Source organism: Triticum aestivum, chromosome 7A (assembly GCF_018294505.1).
Source record: "Triticum aestivum cultivar Chinese Spring chromosome 7A, IWGSC CS RefSeq v2.1, whole genome shotgun sequence".
Classification (NCBI taxonomy): domain Eukaryota; kingdom Viridiplantae; phylum Streptophyta; class Magnoliopsida; order Poales; family Poaceae; genus Triticum; species Triticum aestivum.
In genome coordinates, this window is record NC_057812.1 from 180,650,699 (window position 1) to 180,668,253 (window position 17,555).

Genomic DNA, 17,555 nt, shown 5'->3' on the forward strand with positions numbered 1-17,555 from the left:
TCCAAGTAGCATCTCCAAGTAGCATCTCCAGTAGCATCGCATAGCATAATCCTACCCGGCAATCCTCCCCTCGTCGCCCTGTGGAAAAGCGATCACCGGGTTGTCTGTGGAACTTGGAAGGGTGTGTTTTATTAAGTATCCGGTTCTAGTTGTCATAAGGTTAAGGTACAACTCCAAGTCGTCCTGTTACCGAAGATCACGGCTATTCGAATAGATTAACTTCCCTGCAGGGGTGCACCACATAACCCAACACGCTCGATCCCATTTGGCCGGACACACTTTCCTGGGTCATGCCCGGCCTCGGAAGATCAACACGTCGCAGCCCCACCTAGGCAAAACAGAGAGGCCAGCACGCCGGTCTAAACCTAAGCGCACAGGGGTCTGGGCCCATCGCCCATAGCACACCTGGACGTTGCGAGGGCGGCCGGAAGCAGAACTAGCCCCCTTAATACAAGAGCAGGCTTACGTTCCAATCCGGCGCGCGCCGCTCCGTCGCTGACGTCTGAAGTGCTTCGGCTGATACCACGACGCCGGGATACCCATAACTACTCCCGCGTAGATGGTTAGTGCGTATAGGCTCGTAGCCGACTCAGATCAAATACCAAGATCTTGTTAAGCGTGTTAAGTATCCGCGAACGCCGAACAGGGCCAGGCCCACCTGTCTCCTAGGTGGTCTCAACCTGCCCTGCCGCTCCGCCACAAAGTAATAGTCGGGGGCCGTCGGGAACCCAGGCCCACCTCTACCGGGGTGGAGCCACCTGTCCTTTCAGCCCCCAACTCCGAACAGTATCACATGTAATGTAACAGTGTAAAGTATATAGTATATGCCCGTGATCACCTCCCGAAGTGATCACAGCCCAGTAGTATAGCATGGCAGACGGACAAGAGTGTAGGGCCACTGATGGAACACTAGCATCCTATACTAAGCATTTAGGATTGCGGGTAAGGTATCAATGACTGTAGCAGCAATGACAGGCTATGCATCAGAATAGGATTAACGGAAAGCAGTAACATGCTACACTACTCTAATGCAAGCAGTATAGAGAAGAGTAGGCGATATCTGGTGATCAAAGGGGGGGCTTGCCTGGTTGCTCTGGCAAGAGAGAGGGGTCGTCAACTCCGTAGTCGAACTGGTCAGCAGCAGCGTCGGTCTCGTAGTCTACCGGAGAGAAGAGGGGGAAGAAATAATGAATACAGAGCAAACAAAGCACCACAAAATATATCAAGGCAATACGCGGTGTTCGGTGTGCCCTAACGCGGTAGTAGGTGATACCGGTGAAGGGGGGAAAACCCCCGGGAAAGTATTCCCGGTGTTTCGTGTTTTCGGGCAGAGGAGCCCGAGGGGGAAAGTTGCGGGTTCGATAGGTTAGGGGTGTGTGGCGGACGAACGAACCGCGTATCCGGATTCGTCTTGTCGTTCTGAGCAACTTTCATGTAGAAAGTATTTTCATCCGAGTTACGGATTAAAAGATATGATTTTCTAAAGATTTAAATCATTTTCTGATTTTAATTAATTATTTAAATTAACATTATCCAGAATAGTGCTTGCTGACGTCAGCATGACGTCAGCATGGCGTCAGCAGTCAACAGGGGTGTTGACTGGTCAATCTGACGTGTGGGACCCACTGGTCATAGACTGTTTAGGCTAATCACTGTTTAACTAATCTAACTACTGTTTAATTAAACTAATTAGTTAATTAGGTTAATCTAATTATGATTAATTAACTTAATTAATTCCTTAACTAATTAATTAATTTAATTATTATTATTTATTTAGTTATTTTTATTATTTATCTATTTTTTTTTAAAAAATTCCTAATTCCTTTTTTTTAATAAAACGTTTTGGGCCGTGGGGCCACCCGGTCAGTGACCCAGGGGGCATAACGGGCGCGCGGGCGTGCGGGCGCTGGCGCCCAGCCCGAACGGGCGCACACCCAGGGGCGGCCAGATCCGGCGCGGCACCGGGCGGGGACGCAGCACCAGGGGGGGGGTCGCGGGCGGCCAAGCGCGTGCTCGCGCGGCGAGGCACGGGCGAGGCCAGGAGAGCGCGGGGGTGACCGGAGGCGAGGCCAGGGGGCCAGCGTCAGCGGTGGCGGGCAGCAAGGGCAGGGGCGGGAGCTCGTGACGCGGGGAGCAGGGGAGCGGCCAACGCGAGCGCGCGCGTCGCGCGGGACGCAGCCAGCGCGTGCGGTGAAGGGCAAAGCAGGGCTTGGTCCACGCGGGGCACGCCGGCCGAACGCAGCACGGGCGAGGCGAGCGCCGGCGAGAGGGGACGGGGAGAAGGGGGACCGGGGTCCTCACCGAGGGAGCGTAGGGCACGGGGCAGCGGTGGTCGAGGGGGGCGACGGGGACGAGCGCGGAGAGGAAGCGGGCCGGCGACAACGGGCGAAGGCGCAGGGGATGGGCGCCGCAGTCGAGGCGCGTCGGGGCGGCGCGGGACCTCCCCGATCCAGTCGAGTGGGGGTGCCTGGGAGGAGGCAGGGGGCGGCGTCCGACGGGGTGGAGGTCCGGCGGCGGCGGGCGTCGTCAGGGGGGCGGGGTGCTCCAGGCGGCGGCGATGGACGCTCGATCCCGATTGGATCGGGCGAGAGGGAGAGACGAGGGAGAATGTGGGGAATCGGGGGAGTGGGTAGTGGGGGATCTGGGGGTTAGGGTTTCGGGGCGTGGGGGTTATGGGGGTGGCCGACTGGGCCTGGGGTCGGCCCAGTTGGGCCAGGGTCCAGGGGGGGTTTCTCTTCCTTTTTTTTGTATTGTTTTCTGTTTTCTTTTTATTTATTTTCTTTTCTGTTTTTATTTATTTATAAACACTTAGGCATTTTATAAAATTGTGAACCTTACACCATAATTATCTTTGTAATATTTGGCAACCACCGAACATTTTTGTTTTAATTTTTTGAAAACTTTTATTGTTTTCTTTTATTTAAATTTTGAATTTGTTTCGGTTCTGAACTATCGAGAGTTTATCACAGTAACCGTGGTGACGTGGCATCATTAGCGGGGAATCACTGTAGCTTAATTATCCGGGCGTCACAACATCATAAACAACAAGATTGATGAATTGGTTGTTGAGGTCAAAGAGCTGAGAGCGATGTTTGTGTCAGGGGAGAATGAGCACGACAATGATAAATCTACAGATGGGCGTGAGATGACAAATAAATTTGTGGTTCAAGTTAGGACCACTACTCCAGTTGCTTCTGCACCTCCTGATTCATCATCTACCTCCTCAGTCGCTGCCAGAGACGTTGCAGATAGATTCCTTCAACTCCCTCAGGTGCTTACGCCAAGCCTTCATCATCGTCGTCCATTGATCCAACTTAGTCTTGAGTGCCGACAAGACTCTAATTTCTCATTTTGGTATCACGATGCCAAAGGGGGAGAGAAGTCATAGATCTTAGACTAGCTTCGAGTGAGAGATTGAGAGTGTTTGAGTCATTTTGCGGAGTTACATCGCTTGCTACTTCATTTGATTCTTATGTGATGTAAACTCTTGCTCTTATGTGGTGACCTATACTCGTATGCTATTGCACATGTTACCCGTTCATGCTTTAGTGCATCTTTGAGGCCATTGACATGTTCTTTTTGGTGTATGCGCTTTATATTTCATTTATAACTCGTTGATGTGCTCCACACCTAAACCAAGTTCCATGTGTTATATAAGAGTTTCTCATGTACCTAATCCATTCCGCATTTGCATTCAAACACAAAATTTAAATAATGCACAAATTAGGGGAACTCTTGTATACCACATGCTTCTAAAGGCATCTCGTGATTATGTCCATTGTTGAATCTTTGACCTATGTTGTTACCATGGGGTGAAAGTGCAAAAGTGCATCTAAGTACTTAGGTGGATTTTGGTAATTCATGCCAACATATTTCAATGAACTAATGCCTACTTCAAGTTCATTTCAGAAAATGTTTCTTTTAGGTACAACAAAGGAATGGAAGGTGACCCCTAAAAATGCTCAAGGGAAGTGTTGGACAAGTTAAATGCTTCTACATTTTCATTATAGTGATCCAGGATCACATTGAGTCCATATGCATGCTGATATTATTAGAAGGGGATGAAGATGTGATAATGAGCCTCTATCTCCATGTGCTTAAAGACCTAGCTCCAAAACTCCTCAAAATCATTCAAATATTCAACTATGACTACCATTTAACTTGGAGTTGTGGGAACTCTTTTGGTCTGAACCACCGAGTCATCGCATATATAGCTGTTGTACAAACCCCAGTTGAATCAGAGACTCCACCTATTCCATTCGGAACCACCGAAGCACTCGGTAAACCTTCTATAACTACGTTGGAACTTCCGAGCAAAACCACAGAACTTCCGAAGTGATAACAGAGAGTGTGCCACTGTCGAAGTGTTCAGCTCAGAGCCACCAATCGATTTTAGTCGGACTAACTGATGCTTCTGAAATTTGTTGGCTTTGTTCACATCGGAGCCATCGTTCCACTAGAGTCTCCAAGATATACAATAAAGTTTGTAAAAGTCAAATTTTTGGTCTAGCATATATATACCTTCCAGCTATCCCACATATGTCCCTCGAATCAAACTCCACTCCCATCATATTTTCTGACAGAACTCATCCTCCTCATGCTAGTTTCAAAGGATGGAACCAACCATCCAACCAAACCATTTGTGATCTAATCCCCTCTTGCTTTCCACCCCTACTTATCCAAATCCACAAACAAATCTTGAGAGAGTTTGAGTGTTGAGGAGATTATGTTTTGAAGCACAAGAGTAAGGAGTTCATCATCAAACAACCTCCATCTTTTTTACCTTTGAAGGGTGTGCCCCTTCTATATTGGCTAGGTGTTGTTTGAAAGTCTTCAAAGTTTGTGAAGAACCCAATAAGTTTGTAAGGGCTCCGGCGTCGCCATCTACCTCAAACACATTAGCATGTGCATATTTGTCTCATCTCGTTCACGCTCTCGCCTCACATGACTCCGGCGTCGCCATATCCCTCAAACACATTAGCATGCACATGTTTCCACCACCTCACCTCGTTCCCTACCTCCTCCTCGCGCCCAAACCACCACCCGAATCGCCAACCACCATTGCATGCTGCAAGGGTGTCTCGCCGCTGAAAAGCAATTTGCGCAGGTGCCGCCACGACCCCCCTTGGTACAACTGCACCACCCTCACCCCGCGTCGTCGCCCCGGAAAATGCCCCAAGCTCAAACCCATGGAGATGGTGTGAGGAAAAATGGGAGGAAGAGAAAGTAGAAGGGATGGGATGACTGCGGCGTACTTGCGGTGGCGAGGAGCAGAAGATCCGGTGGGACTGTTGCCTCCGCCTCCTTCGCCCCTTCAGTTTCACGAGAGGAAATGAGGGAGGGAGTAACGCGGATTTCGAAACTGAACACCCATCCACCACCCCATCATGATTTGCTACAGAACCACCCCTCGCACGTTGCTAGAGACTGATCCGTGGGTCCATCCGCCTTGGATTGAGACGATCGCTCTCGAGACTGTTCGCCTTGGAGTCACAACACACTCGATTAGGTGGCACATGGCGTTTTAGGAGGGATCGGGATGAGATCATGCAGACAGGAGGAGCTGTGGTCGAGAACTCAAGACGGCAAAAAAGTGGAGCTGCATGTTTCTAGCATTTTTTTTGAACATCAGTACAAACACAAGCGCTCATATCCACGCGCATACACTCACCCATATGAGCACCTTTGAAAGACCGAGCCGACATATCATCTTGAAATAAATCCAGAAATAAATGCAAGTACCAGGATTTGAACCCTGGTGGGTTGAGAATACCACAGTTCATCTAACCATCCAACCACAAGTTGGTTCGCTGTTTTCAGCATTTGAGTACTTATTATTTTGCAAAATAAACATCGCAAACATGCAGTACCTCCGTCTCAAAAAATATACTCCCTCCATTTCAAAATATAGTGCGTCCACGCTTCTCGAGGTCTAACTTTGACCATAAATTTAACCAACGAGACCAACTGCGGCGGGAGAAAAAATTATATAATTGAAAACTTCTTTCGAATACGAATTCACTGATATAATTTTTGCTCCCGCCGCAATCAGTCTTGGTAGTTAAATTTACGGTCAAAGTTGGAGCACGTGGATAGAGAAAGCACTACATTGTGGAATGGAGGGAGTAAGATGTTTCTGTAGGCTAGTTTAAAAAATTGTATTTTTTTATGATAACCTTTTTATCACGGGAGCAACACTGTTGTGGCCTTCTGGGGCCGAGAGCGTGAGATCTCTGCACTCTCCCTGCTGTCTACTCGTATTTATTTACATGCAAAAAGATCATGATTTCTTAGTTTAATCACATAAATTATAGTATACGTGTTCTCCATCCATGGTCAAGATCCACCTCCTCTCTCTCCAAACGTCCCGTCCCGTACGTTCCTTTCCTCTTCGTCTCCCGAGCACCTACCCCAACCCCGACCCCAATCCCCATCCCCATCCCACCCGATGCGCCTCTGAACTAGTACCACTCCAGTCAAGTGCCCCCGTGGAGCCTCCGTCTCCGTGCCCCACAGCCGCCGCCGTGCCGTCGCTCGACGCCGACGCCTCACGCCCCGCCCCCAACCCCTCCCCGCGGTCCGCCGCCGCCGCCGTCCCTGCCGCCTCCACCCCGTCCGCCGCTTCGGCCATTGGCCTCTGAGGTATGCGCATTTTGCCGTCCAGCGATTGGCTAGACCCCATTGACCTCTGGAAATTTTCGGCGCACCATCTAGATCCAGACCTTGCACTCTCGTTGCTTTCACTGCACTGCATTTGTTTATTTATTAGTATCCGAGATTGGATTTACTCGGCTCACCGGATTCCCTTTTAAGCGGTGCATCCCTGTGCGGCTGCTGGATTTGTGGCGTCGAGGTTTGAGGTCTGAAGCAGCGCCGAATCTCAAACTTACCTTTTGTTGGCATCGCAGATTTCGGTCTTCCAGGAGTGACAGAAGCGAAATGGAGACGAATGAGAAGAACGCCGCTGATTTGGAGGACAAGAACCAGCCCAGCGGGCACGGCCAGCAGCCGAGCTTCCACGGGCCCGGGTTCTCGCTCTCGCCGGAAGCTCAGATGGATTCTTCCAGCAGTGCGCTGGCCGCCATGGGGAACCCGTTCCCTCCTGGCTTGTGGAACCCACCTGGCCAGAACTTCGGGCTGGGGGAGACCAACACTAACGCTATGCTTAATGGGCACCAGTTCTCCTCGTTCTTGGGGATGCTGTCAGCAGCGACGCCCGCATATCCCGGCGCCCAGTCGGGGTTCATGGATTGTGGGGCAGGGTTTCCTGGCTTAAGTGCAAACAGTCTTGGAGCCATGATGGATCACCCTTTTTCTAGGAACCCTGCTATGGGTAGTTTCCAAAACGATATTGAGACGTCTAGGGAGATGAATGTGGACGAAGGTTGCAAGGATGCATTATTGACCGGTGATAGGCAGCAAGGAGACACCGAGAGTTCACATGGTGTTGATGCCTCTAGCAAGGAGTTAAGCAAGCCGGAGTGCAGTGGTGGCGCTGGTCAGGATGAAGGGCCTAGTGTCTCTTGTCCCAAGAAGAGGAAAAGACCAAGCCAGGTACTTGTTTAATCCTCCCTGTTATATAGCTGAATTTGTGTCGTGATTTTGATGGAACTTAGAATTCGATTTTCTCATGAAGGATCGTGGGGTGAAGCATGTACAAGAAGGGAGCCAGCAATTGGCAACTCTGGCTGCAAAGCAGGAGAAAGATGACGACGACAAAGATGAACCAAAGAGGCCTGTTGGGACATCCAGAAAGTCCAACGGGAAGCAAACTGAGGATAAATCTGATGCGCCAAAGGAAGATTACATTCATATAAGAGCTCGAAGTGGCCAGGCTACAAACAGCCATAGTCTTGCAGAAAGGGTAAGTCCCGAGTTATCTTCCCTGAACTACCTTTATCGAATGGTATTTCTAGCTACTTAGCTTCAGTGTTATTTGTTTGCAATACAGGTTCGGAGGGAAAAGATTAGTGAAAGGATGAAATTTCTTCAGGACCTTGTTCCTGGTTGTAGTAAAGTAAGCACTTCTAAATGAGGAAGTCAGCACTTTTTAGCTGTATATTATCTCCACAATTATTGCCATAGAAAAACTTATTTGCATGCTAAATGAGGAAGTCAGCACTTTTTAGCTGTATATTATCTCCACAATTCAAATTATTGCCATTCGCTATTTTCACAAGCAAGATTGTATACCAGGTCATTGGTAAGGCCGTTATGCTGGATGAGATAATCAATTATGTTCAATCATTACAGCGGCAAGTTGAGGTATGATGTCCGCTAAACTTGTAACATTGTTTGCAGCTTTTGCTCTTTGCTGTAATGTGAACTTGTTGACCCTGTATGTGCATATTGGGCAGTTTTTGTCGATGAAACTTTCAGCTGTCAATCCAGCACTAGACTTCAACATAGAGCGCATTCTATCTAAGGATGTATGTAACCCCCTGCCAGATATTTATTGTTAATTAAATTTCATTTGTTTTCCTTGTGCTGATATATGTTCCATACATACAGTTATTTCAGTCTCAAGGAACTGCATCGTCTACCTTTGGCTTCTTACCAGACATTGGCCATCAATTTTTGCATCCACCAAAACATTCTCAAGCTGCGTTGCACAGCATTGTAAATCCCGCCGATGCATTTGGAAGGGTAACAAATGCTCCGGTAGGATGTACATTCAAAGAGGCCACACATCAGGTTTGTCCCATCACTTATTGTGCCTATGTTTCTCATTTTAAGCCCTTTAAAACAAATGCTAGATTGATGGACATCAATAGGAAAGGGCAGTACCTGGTAGATTTCCAATAGACCTACCACAGTGCTGTATTGTGTGGTAGTACATGCATTACTAGTTCATTACAACTTCTATTGAAAAGAGAGTACCTTCTAGATTTCCTTTAAGCCTGGTGCAGTTCTGTATTATGTGGTAGCTCCAGAATTACTAGTTCATTACTAGTCCTTTTGTTCATTTCGATCAGATTTATCCTCTTATGACTTGAGCATATTGCACAGGTGCCCAATAATTTTGATGGAGAGTTCCACAACGTGATTGGGATGCCTTTTACCCTGTTTAATGACCATGAATCAAATGATAAACCTTGAGCAATAGATTCCGCAACCGAAGCAAGAAATCATAACGGGCCAAGAGATTTCAACAGAACAACATGTGAGCTTGTTGACACTGTTCCACTAGCTCGCATTTGAGCACTGAAGTATATCCATCCAAATTGCTTAATTGTTGATTTCCCAATATTGGAATCAGCACTTGAGATATCCTATAGAGGCCCTTTCCTCAGATGTACCATTTGCTATTGGAGGAAGCTGGAGATCCGACTCTCGGGACGTCCACATGGAGATTTCAAGCTTTACATTCTCCTCTGAAAATTTACGTGTATAACTATTGGTGATTCAACAATCTTTGCATCATGATGGTGAGTTCCATTTTGCCAGAAGGTGGCTGTATCTGGGTACCATCTAGTTCAGACCCAGTAATATTGTAAAATGCTCTCTTTCTGCAAGATTCACACTCCGCGGTATAATATAACAGCCTTTGGTTTGTTAGTTGCTAGTATCGTGAGAGTGAAAGAAGAATCTTTGTTGTACTTCTATGGCTGCGCATGCAACCATATAGAACTGTGTACTGGTTTTCGATTTCTTGAGAATATTATGAGTGTATTTTCAGCGCGTGATTATGTGTGGAAGAAACAGTGAAGGCATCTGCTCTTCCAGAATTCCAAAAAAACTGTAGGCATCTGTGCTATTTTCATCGTGATCGCCTCATCTGAACTTGGATAGTTGACAAAAGAATCAAAGAAACTGCAAATCTTGTTTCGACGAATTTGCTCAAGGGAAGATCATGAGCGTAGTCAGTCGAGTAGAACTACAGAATTTAGCATGTTGAACTACGTAGTTCTGAAGCCAGTTTAAGTGAGCACAATATCTTAAAACTGAATCTCAAATGAGTTCTGCAACCACATACAATTTTGCTCTGGATACATACAATTTTGCAGTACATCTTTTCTGAGAAAAAACCCAAACCAACCAAGACAATCTTATGTTAACGAATATCATCAAAGCCTAGCCTTAATTACAACCTAAGAAGACAAACAAGAACGAAACTATACAATATCATACCCACTATGACACTTTAGTTACATTGCATCTGCAGAAATTCCTTTTTACCTCGTTTTCTCTTTGTAATCTAGTTACACCAAACAATGCACCAGCTGATGGATGGTATGAAGCCAAGAAGACGGCAAAGGGATGTTCGCTACAGCTCGACGGACATGTAGGTGGCCGAGTAGTCCGGCATCCGGTGCAGGCTCCGGAGCACGCTCTCGGCGACCTGCTTGGTGGCGGTGTCGCCCTTGTGGAAGGCGCCCACCAGCGCGCTGGGCAGGGCACGGTCAGAGGTGACCTCCCTGACGCACCGGTCACCGCCGTTCTCGAGGAAGCTCTCCAGGGCCCAGAAGCACCGCCGCAGCACCGCGCCGCTGCCCTGCTCGTCGTTGCGGTGCTGCCGCACCAGCCGCAGAATGTGCCGCGGAGCGTTGTGCTCGGTGAGCACGGCCACGCCGCCCACCACGTCCACGCCTTCGTCCATGAGCGTGCAGAGCGCGCCCAGTGCGGCCTCGACCACGTGACTGTTCTCGTTGCTCTCTAGGACGCCGAGGAGGCACTCGACCGTGCCGCCCTCCACCAGGCAGAACGTGGCGGCGGGAGAGCACACGCCTCGGTGCACGGGGCAGAGACGGCTGTGCGCAGGCGGTTTCCGGTTGTCGTGCACCCGGCCGGTTCGCAGGCGCCGGAGAATGTTCTTCTTGGGCTGCTGTTCCTCGGACGGCGGCTTCGACCGGTTCGCCGACTGCTGGCTGAGGTTCTCGAGGCCGACCGCCGCGAGCCGCTGCACCTCGTCACTGCCTGACGACCGGACGAGCAGATCGGTCAGCACCGAGGTGAAGTTATGGTCCATGGCTGCCTGGAGCACATCCTGGTCGTGCAGCGTCGTCGTCAGCCGGACGAGCGAGCCCACGAGGCCCTCCAAGTATGGCTTCGCATGGCGGCTCGCCCGCATCCCGCCATGCTGCATCTCCTCTATCTTGGCCAGCATGGTCGGCACTGCGTTCTGGTGCAGCAGCGCGAGGTTGAGTGTCAGATGCTGATAGGGCAGCTTTGACAGGAGCGTCGCAGACACAGCGTGCCGCTCCGTGATCCGCCCCAACTGGCTGATGCTCCTGATCAGCCTGCCCAGCTGCCCAGGCACCTTGCAGAGCTTCTCGGCAATGGTGTGCCCCATCTGTGGGGACAATGCAGTGAGCAGCTTCGTCGCAGCAATGCCAAGTGCCTCGCTAGGTGAACCCATGAACTCGATCACGGTCTGGCTGCTGTCTTGCTCCTTCATGACTGAGACCACCGTGGCAAGCGGTTTGGGGAGCGCGGTGAGCGCGAGCAGCACACGCAAAATGTTGAGGTTGAGATCGTCGGGCATGGAGCATCTGAGCATGTGTGCAAAGTTGTACACCGAGTACTTGGACGTGATAACATGACCTTCCTTGTTGACAACGATGGCCTCCGGGTTCATGCCAGATTTGACAATGTTGGCAAGTACTGCTGCAGCCTCGGTCTTGGATCCCATGGGCTCATCATCGATCTTTCGAATGAAGAGCGCCTCAACCATGACTGGAACAGCGCCTGCGTCCACAAGTGTCTTGCCATTGGGCTGGTGAGAAGAGATTTGGACCAGGACATCAAGCGCCGCCTTGCAGATACTAGCATTGCCGCTGTGCACCATCTTGACAAGTATCTCCGATGCGCTCCCGGCAATGTTGATGGTCATCTCCTGCTTCTGGACTAGCTCGCCGAGATAACCCACCATCTCCATCTGCACATCTTCCGACCCTGTTTCATGCACATATTCATGTTAGCTAATGATGTTTGGCACGAGCGGTTGCGAACTTGCATGTACAATGCATAGTATCGAGTTTTTTTAGGAAACCCCTCAAATCAGTCACCAGTGCACGACTTCTACTTTGAGCTCGAGATTTAGTTCACTTGTTGCAAAACAAATTTGTACTGACATACTGTTTAGAAACATAGGCAGTAACTCCTACTATAGTGATTCTAGTTTAGAAACTGTTTGGACAAAATGCTAGTTTAGAAAGTGTTTGGACAAAATGGCAACTATTCTTATCAGTGCAAGGGAAATGTTCTCAGATACTTCAAAATATTAAATTTGGATTTTGACAAGACAAAATTGCTCTTTTCAATGTTTTATGTGGAAGAGTTAAAAAAAATGTAGGAGGTCAGGTATGTTTCTGCACAGGTAAAATATATTACCTTCAACGAGATGCCTTTGGAGAGGGTCCAAGTAGCCGCTTTCAGCCATGTACTTGATATTCTTTGGGCATTTCTCCAGGTTCTGGAGGACCTCTCCGGCCTTCTCTGAAGTAATTGGATCATCTGAGTTGTTGAATTTCATCGTGATCAGAATTAATATGCTTCCAGCAGTTGCCCCGATGTTTTCTAATAGTAACTCTGATTTTGAAAGCTCTAGCAAGAAACAGATAGCTGCATGTCTTTCATCCGAACTACTACTAGAAAGCAGCTTTATTGTCCTTGAGACAGCTCTGGTTTTTGCTATGATTTCCTGCATGTCACGAGGCAACATTTGAGTTGTTAATCTAAGATGCAGGACCAATACAAATTGAAACTGGACTCTACCAATAATTTCAGCATTTCATTAAGTTTCACATGGTGATTTCGAAAAATAATTTTGACATGGCCAAGCTGGGATTTCACGAAAGCTGAACACATTTCAGACTTCCTTACCTTTCCTGGCTCATCTTCGACCAGCAGGCAGAGGAGCTCCAGTGAGTCACAGCGTATCAGTGCATCCTTGTGCTCTAACAGACGTGCAAGGAACTTGGTTATGCCAATCTTGTGCATCTGCTCCCTGTTCTTCCTCCTCGTCCTGGCAAGCAGCTTCAGCTCATGTATGGCTTCAAGTATCATAGCCTCCGTCCTTGCCAGTGAGAGAGCAGTACGCGCGATTCTGATCCGTGTTGCTTCATTCCTCATAATCCATTCCGCGATTGTGCTCTTGAGTGGAACATTAGTCCTCAGAGTCTTGCTCTGCATTGCTATTTTCGTAACCGGGCAGATCACAGGTTCAGAATCATCCGTTAAACTGTCAAAGTACTCCTCAATGGTTCTCCTGTCATATGTTATCCCGCTTTCAGTAGTCACTGGATCAACCATGACCTTATTTGTCAGTGGGCAGAAGAAAGAATCATACAACGGCTCAACGTACTCTGCGACTTCAGGGAGTGAACTGAATGACTGTCCACCGAATTCATGAGACTCATGGTACATTCCCTGCAGGAAGTCCACCAACCTTGGCATGTCGCCGTCGTGCAGTGCTCTTCTCTTGGGTCTATCATTTGCCACAACTATCGTCATGTCGCCCTCAGAATAGCCATCACAGGAACGCTGATCATTAGGATGCTGCCCGTTTGCAGTGACCTGAAGGTGCGTACCGACTGCTGCATCCGCACACCTCTTGCTACCAAATGCTGAAGCAGGTATCCTGCTGAGCTCATGACCGATGTTCTTTATCACATTATCAAGGTCCTCGGTTATGCTCTGGAGGTCTTCGTCCATGAGCTGCTGCGCGACGGCGCTGCACCGAGCGACGAGGTCCTTGGCGAGGTCGACATTGGCAGCCAGATATTCGGCTACGTGCATCACGTTGGCCGGAGAATTCTGAACCCTCTGCACCTCCAATGTCGCCGGGGGCACGCGCTGAAGACGGTTGCCTGCGTCCAAGAACTTCTCTTGGCCGACGTCAGCGGAGGCCATTGTCGACATGACCTCAGAGATTGCCGCTATGGACTCGGCGAGTGCCGCCTTCCGGGCTTGCCCCCCACTTCTCTGAAAAATAAGTACATGTCAGGCGCCCAAGCAAATGCATCCAACTACAAATAAAGACGGGTTGTTCTCATGGAAAATGATGGTTGAGAGTTCACACCAGGTCACCAGCAAACTATAAAGAATGAACCGACAGACTTTATTAGATGAAAACAATCTGAAGTCGACGGGGGAATTGATTCTACAACAGTCGGAGGATACGATACGGGGCTGCCACTTTCCCCCAATCCCGGGTTGTTGACAAAATGGTTTTAAGAAAGTGGCATCTCTCCCGTAAGTATGAACGAATAAGAACTGGAATTTACTTTGCTGAAAATGAAAACAATAAACAGCCCAAATCAAAGACTTGTACTACGAAGCGGCTGAAAATGGGGAACGCGCTGGTTTTTCGCCTACTCCCTGTAATGAAAGAACACGAAAAATGCCCCAAAGGGGAGGAAGAAGAAGTGAATGGCAGTTGAATTGCCCGTTTGAGCACCAGGCACGGCCTCGGCTCCGTTTCCCCATTCTCCGTCATGCCAAATCCACACAAAACCGCCCAAGTGTAGTCCATAGAGCTAAAACCCTATGATTATCTTCCCTCACACAAGGCCTAGCATCCCAACGCAACATGGGCATAACCAAGAACAACACATGAATCGTAATTTATTTCCTGACAACCTGCGCGAGGCTTGACAGTTGACACCACCCTGAACTGAATCGAACGAAACAACCAAATAGCTCGTCACCGGGAGGAGAGGAGAAGGCGACTCAGCGGCACATACCTGCATCCAATCCAAGCCCCCCGAGAACGAGCCCGGGCTCTCCGCTTCCTCCTGCCCGCCCCCCGCCGCGCTGACCCCTGGAGAAGGTGGCTACCGGCGCCGCGGGAGCATTCTATCTCTCTCCTCCACCTCCGCTTCCTGCTCACCGCCACCGCCCCCGCGCCGTCCAGGCCTCGAAGGAACGAACGAACAGCGCCGCACCGCCCGGCTGAGCGCGGCAGAAGAATCGAGAGGAATGAAATGATGGGAGATGGCGCCGCACGGGGACCCAGTCAAGTGAGGTCTAAAGCAACCTCCTCCCTGGCCTGGCCGGTTGGCTTGGCTCCCTGGATTGGAGATCGGTAAAGCGGCCCGATTTTCTAACGGACTTCCCGGTAGTGCCCCTGCCCCCGCCGCGCTTGTTTTATAATTTTGTGTGGGGAGTGCGCCGTGGGAAGCGTACAAAGGCGTTTGACTTTGCTGGCGGTGGGGGTGCTGCCCGGCGACCGCATGCTTGGCTTGCAATGGACACCGCCACAATATGCCACCTTCATTATTTTTGTCCGCGGAGGCCTGGCGTGTCGACTGCACTGCGCTCGTTCTTTGTCCACGACGACTTGGCAACGTTAGTTGCACTGAAGTTTCGGTCAAGTAAGATGACCTGCAAATGTCACTCGCAAAAAAAGAAAAAGATGCCCTGCAAATGTGTATTCGCCAGGGTCATTTTTGAATTGTTGATGATCAAAGACAACTTCTTGGAAACTTTGCATGTTTTCTTTTCTACGTACGTTCGCAGAATTACCCTATTTCAGACGGTGGTGGTGAAGCCGTGAAGGAAAGTGCAGGCGAGAGACAGCATTATGGCGGCGTTTTTTGAGCTGTCGACCGCCCTGATTCATGAGTTCTTGGATCATACGCTTCCTTCTTTCTGCTCTTTGCTCCATTTGCCTCATCATGAAGGCATGGATAGCATGGCAGCGGGCATTGATGATCCCCAAATCGGTTGAACGGTGGTGGCGAAGCTCATTAAGTAAGAACCATCATCTGTGAGAGGAGAAAAGCATTTGATTTAGTTTTCCGGTCGATCTAGATATGGTTATGGTTAGGCGTTCAGCGAGGGCGCTAGCAAGTGCTACAGTAGTACTCCTGCATTCCCCCGCAAAAAAAAGGCACAGTAGTACATTGTGTTGCGAGTGGAAGAAGTAAGTTATTATAGCATCTACAGTGTGATGGGCAAATCCGGCCCTCTCAAATGTCCGCGGACACGCCCGGGTGCATCCGTAGGCATTGACTGGACACTTCTCAAATAATGTAATCCACATTCGGACACCTCAATTATCACATCTCAAATTCACGCAAACTCATGCAACTACGTCGATGCACACACATTGTCCGGCTACTCCATCACTACTAACTAAATATGCCATCGAACTATCAAAATTTGACATTTTTGGATATGGTGAAGATCATGCATGGCTACATTGAGGCCCCTTTGAAGCGTCCGTCTGAATCGAAAAATCGTGACCGGTCAGTGTCCGAGCGGGCCGCCCGGACGTTTGAGGAGAATTTAGAGCGCCCGGCTGTAGATGCTCTTAGGGTTAAGAAGTTGTTGAGATTTATTTAGTCGCTACTACATCGTGCTGGAATCATGTACATTGATTCACTACTAATCTAATCTAATCTAATCATGCATGGTTATGCCCCGCAGCAAAATACTCATGGCTATCAGAGTAGTACCAACAGTGCTGCTCAGGGGGGGAGGTGCGTACGATCGAGTGGTACAGTCAGTAACTTTCAGAAAAAACACAGTTACTGGTACTAAGAACTAACCAGCCAGTACATTGCGTACAGACCCTGAAATAAAAGAAGTACATTGCGTACAGATAAGGACCGACGGAACTGAACTAAATTGAATAATGTTCGTTGAGCTCTTCAACCTATGAACCTAGCTCTTCAAATGTTCAATTTCATCGCAGAATTCCCTGACTAAATTAACTACCGCCGTTATCGACTAATTCTACATCATCGAGATGCGCCTATCCTAGACACGAGAGCATGAATAAAATAGCAGCATGACGGCTGGTGCACGACAAGAGCCCAGAATTTGCCCGGCAAGAATGGATTAGCAAGCTACTGCTAGCAAACCCTTGACTTGATTGGTCAGGTTACAAGCGCGTGGAACCATTCTAAATGGAGCCGCGGCGTGATGGCTACTAGTGTGCTACTCTATGAATGATGATGATCCGGTCGACGGCGATCGCTGGCTACGGACGAAAGGGACACTTGCAGTCCGATCGGGCAGGGGCAAACTCGTCCGTCCGGTCGCGTGGGGTCGCTCGCGTCGACATGGGCGCCACCCCGGGCGGGCCGATCGCAATCCGCTTGCGTGCGTAGATATCGTCCACCTGTCCTGTCCAGTACAGTAGCATTTTCTTAATTTCATGTCCGACGCGTATGAAGGAGACGGAGACGGACCCTGTGCTGCAGGTGTGGAGTGGACGCACGAAATCGCGGCAGGGACGGCGTTCGCATGCCGGGCGAGGACCGAGGACCGAGGAATGTCGATCTTGACCCGTTTCAAATGATCACAGGTACTCCTGCCCTGCTCTGCTAGTACTACTAGTATTTCAGCTGGACGAAATGGAGGCGATGCATTTAGCGCAGGCAGCGACAGCGGGAGGAAGAACGGCAGCGGCGTACGGGACAAGAAGCTTTCCGTGTCGTGGCAGCTTGTTAGGTGCGTGCCCTTTGGGCGCGGGCAACCTGTTCGATCGCCAACCACTACACGCGCGTGGGCGTGGGCCCTTTTCCCGGGCTCGGCCATGGCACCGGACGTCGGTGGACGGTGGTGACATGATCGTGTGTCGTGGCCTCCACACCAAATTTTTG

The 17,555-nt window shown here is 49.5% G+C and overlaps 2 protein-coding genes across 2 annotated transcripts; one reads left to right on the top strand and one right to left on the bottom strand.

Moving 5' to 3' along the window:
* Positions 1–6,406: 6,406 nt before the first annotated feature.
* On the top strand, positions 6,407–9,672 carry LOC123150105 (transcription factor bHLH49). The gene is made up of 8 exons (XM_044569905.1): positions 6,407–6,642; positions 6,909–7,554; positions 7,637–7,864; positions 7,952–8,017; positions 8,197–8,265; positions 8,358–8,429; positions 8,512–8,694; positions 9,010–9,672. The coding sequence occupies exons 2-8, from the start codon at positions 6,940–6,942 to the stop codon at positions 9,097–9,099; spliced, it is 1,323 nt and encodes a 440-aa protein (XP_044425840.1). The 5' UTR covers positions 6,407–6,642; positions 6,909–6,939; the 3' UTR covers positions 9,100–9,672.
* Positions 9,673–9,956: 284 nt separating this feature from the next.
* LOC123150104 (putative U-box domain-containing protein 42) lies at positions 9,957–15,069 on the bottom strand. Its single transcript, XM_044569904.1, has 4 exons — positions 14,688–15,069; positions 12,826–13,926; positions 12,334–12,643; positions 9,957–11,895 (listed from the first exon to the last, which is right to left on the bottom strand). Exons 1-4 carry the CDS (start codon positions 14,691–14,693, stop codon positions 10,268–10,270), a joined length of 3,045 nt encoding a protein of 1,014 aa, XP_044425839.1. The 5' UTR covers positions 14,694–15,069; the 3' UTR covers positions 9,957–10,267.
* Between the last annotated feature and the right edge of the window lie 2,486 nt (positions 15,070–17,555).

What these genes read in the sequence shown, in the direction of transcription:
- LOC123150105 (XM_044569905.1), top strand. Translation starts at nt 6,940, where the DNA reads ATGGAGACGAATGAGAAGAACGCCGCTGATTTGGAGGACAAGAACCAG. An exon ending in AGAGGAAAAGACCAAGCCAG is followed by an intron (nt 7,555 to 7,636) that starts GTACTTGTTTAA and finishes TTTCTCATGAAG; the next exon opens with GATCGTGGGGTGAAGCATGT. An exon ending in TCAAAGAGGCCACACATCAG is followed by an intron (nt 8,695 to 9,009) that starts GTTTGTCCCATC and finishes CATATTGCACAG; the next exon opens with GTGCCCAATAATTTTGATGG.
- LOC123150104 (XM_044569904.1), bottom strand. An exon ending in TCGAAGATGAGCCAGGAAAG is followed by an intron (nt 12,644 to 12,825) that starts GTAAGGAAGTCT and finishes CGTGACATGCAG; the next exon opens with GAAATCATAGCAAAAACCAG. An exon ending in CCAAAGGCATCTCGTTGAAG is followed by an intron (nt 11,896 to 12,333) that starts GTAATATATTTT and finishes TGCATGAAACAG; the next exon opens with GGTCGGAAGATGTGCAGATG.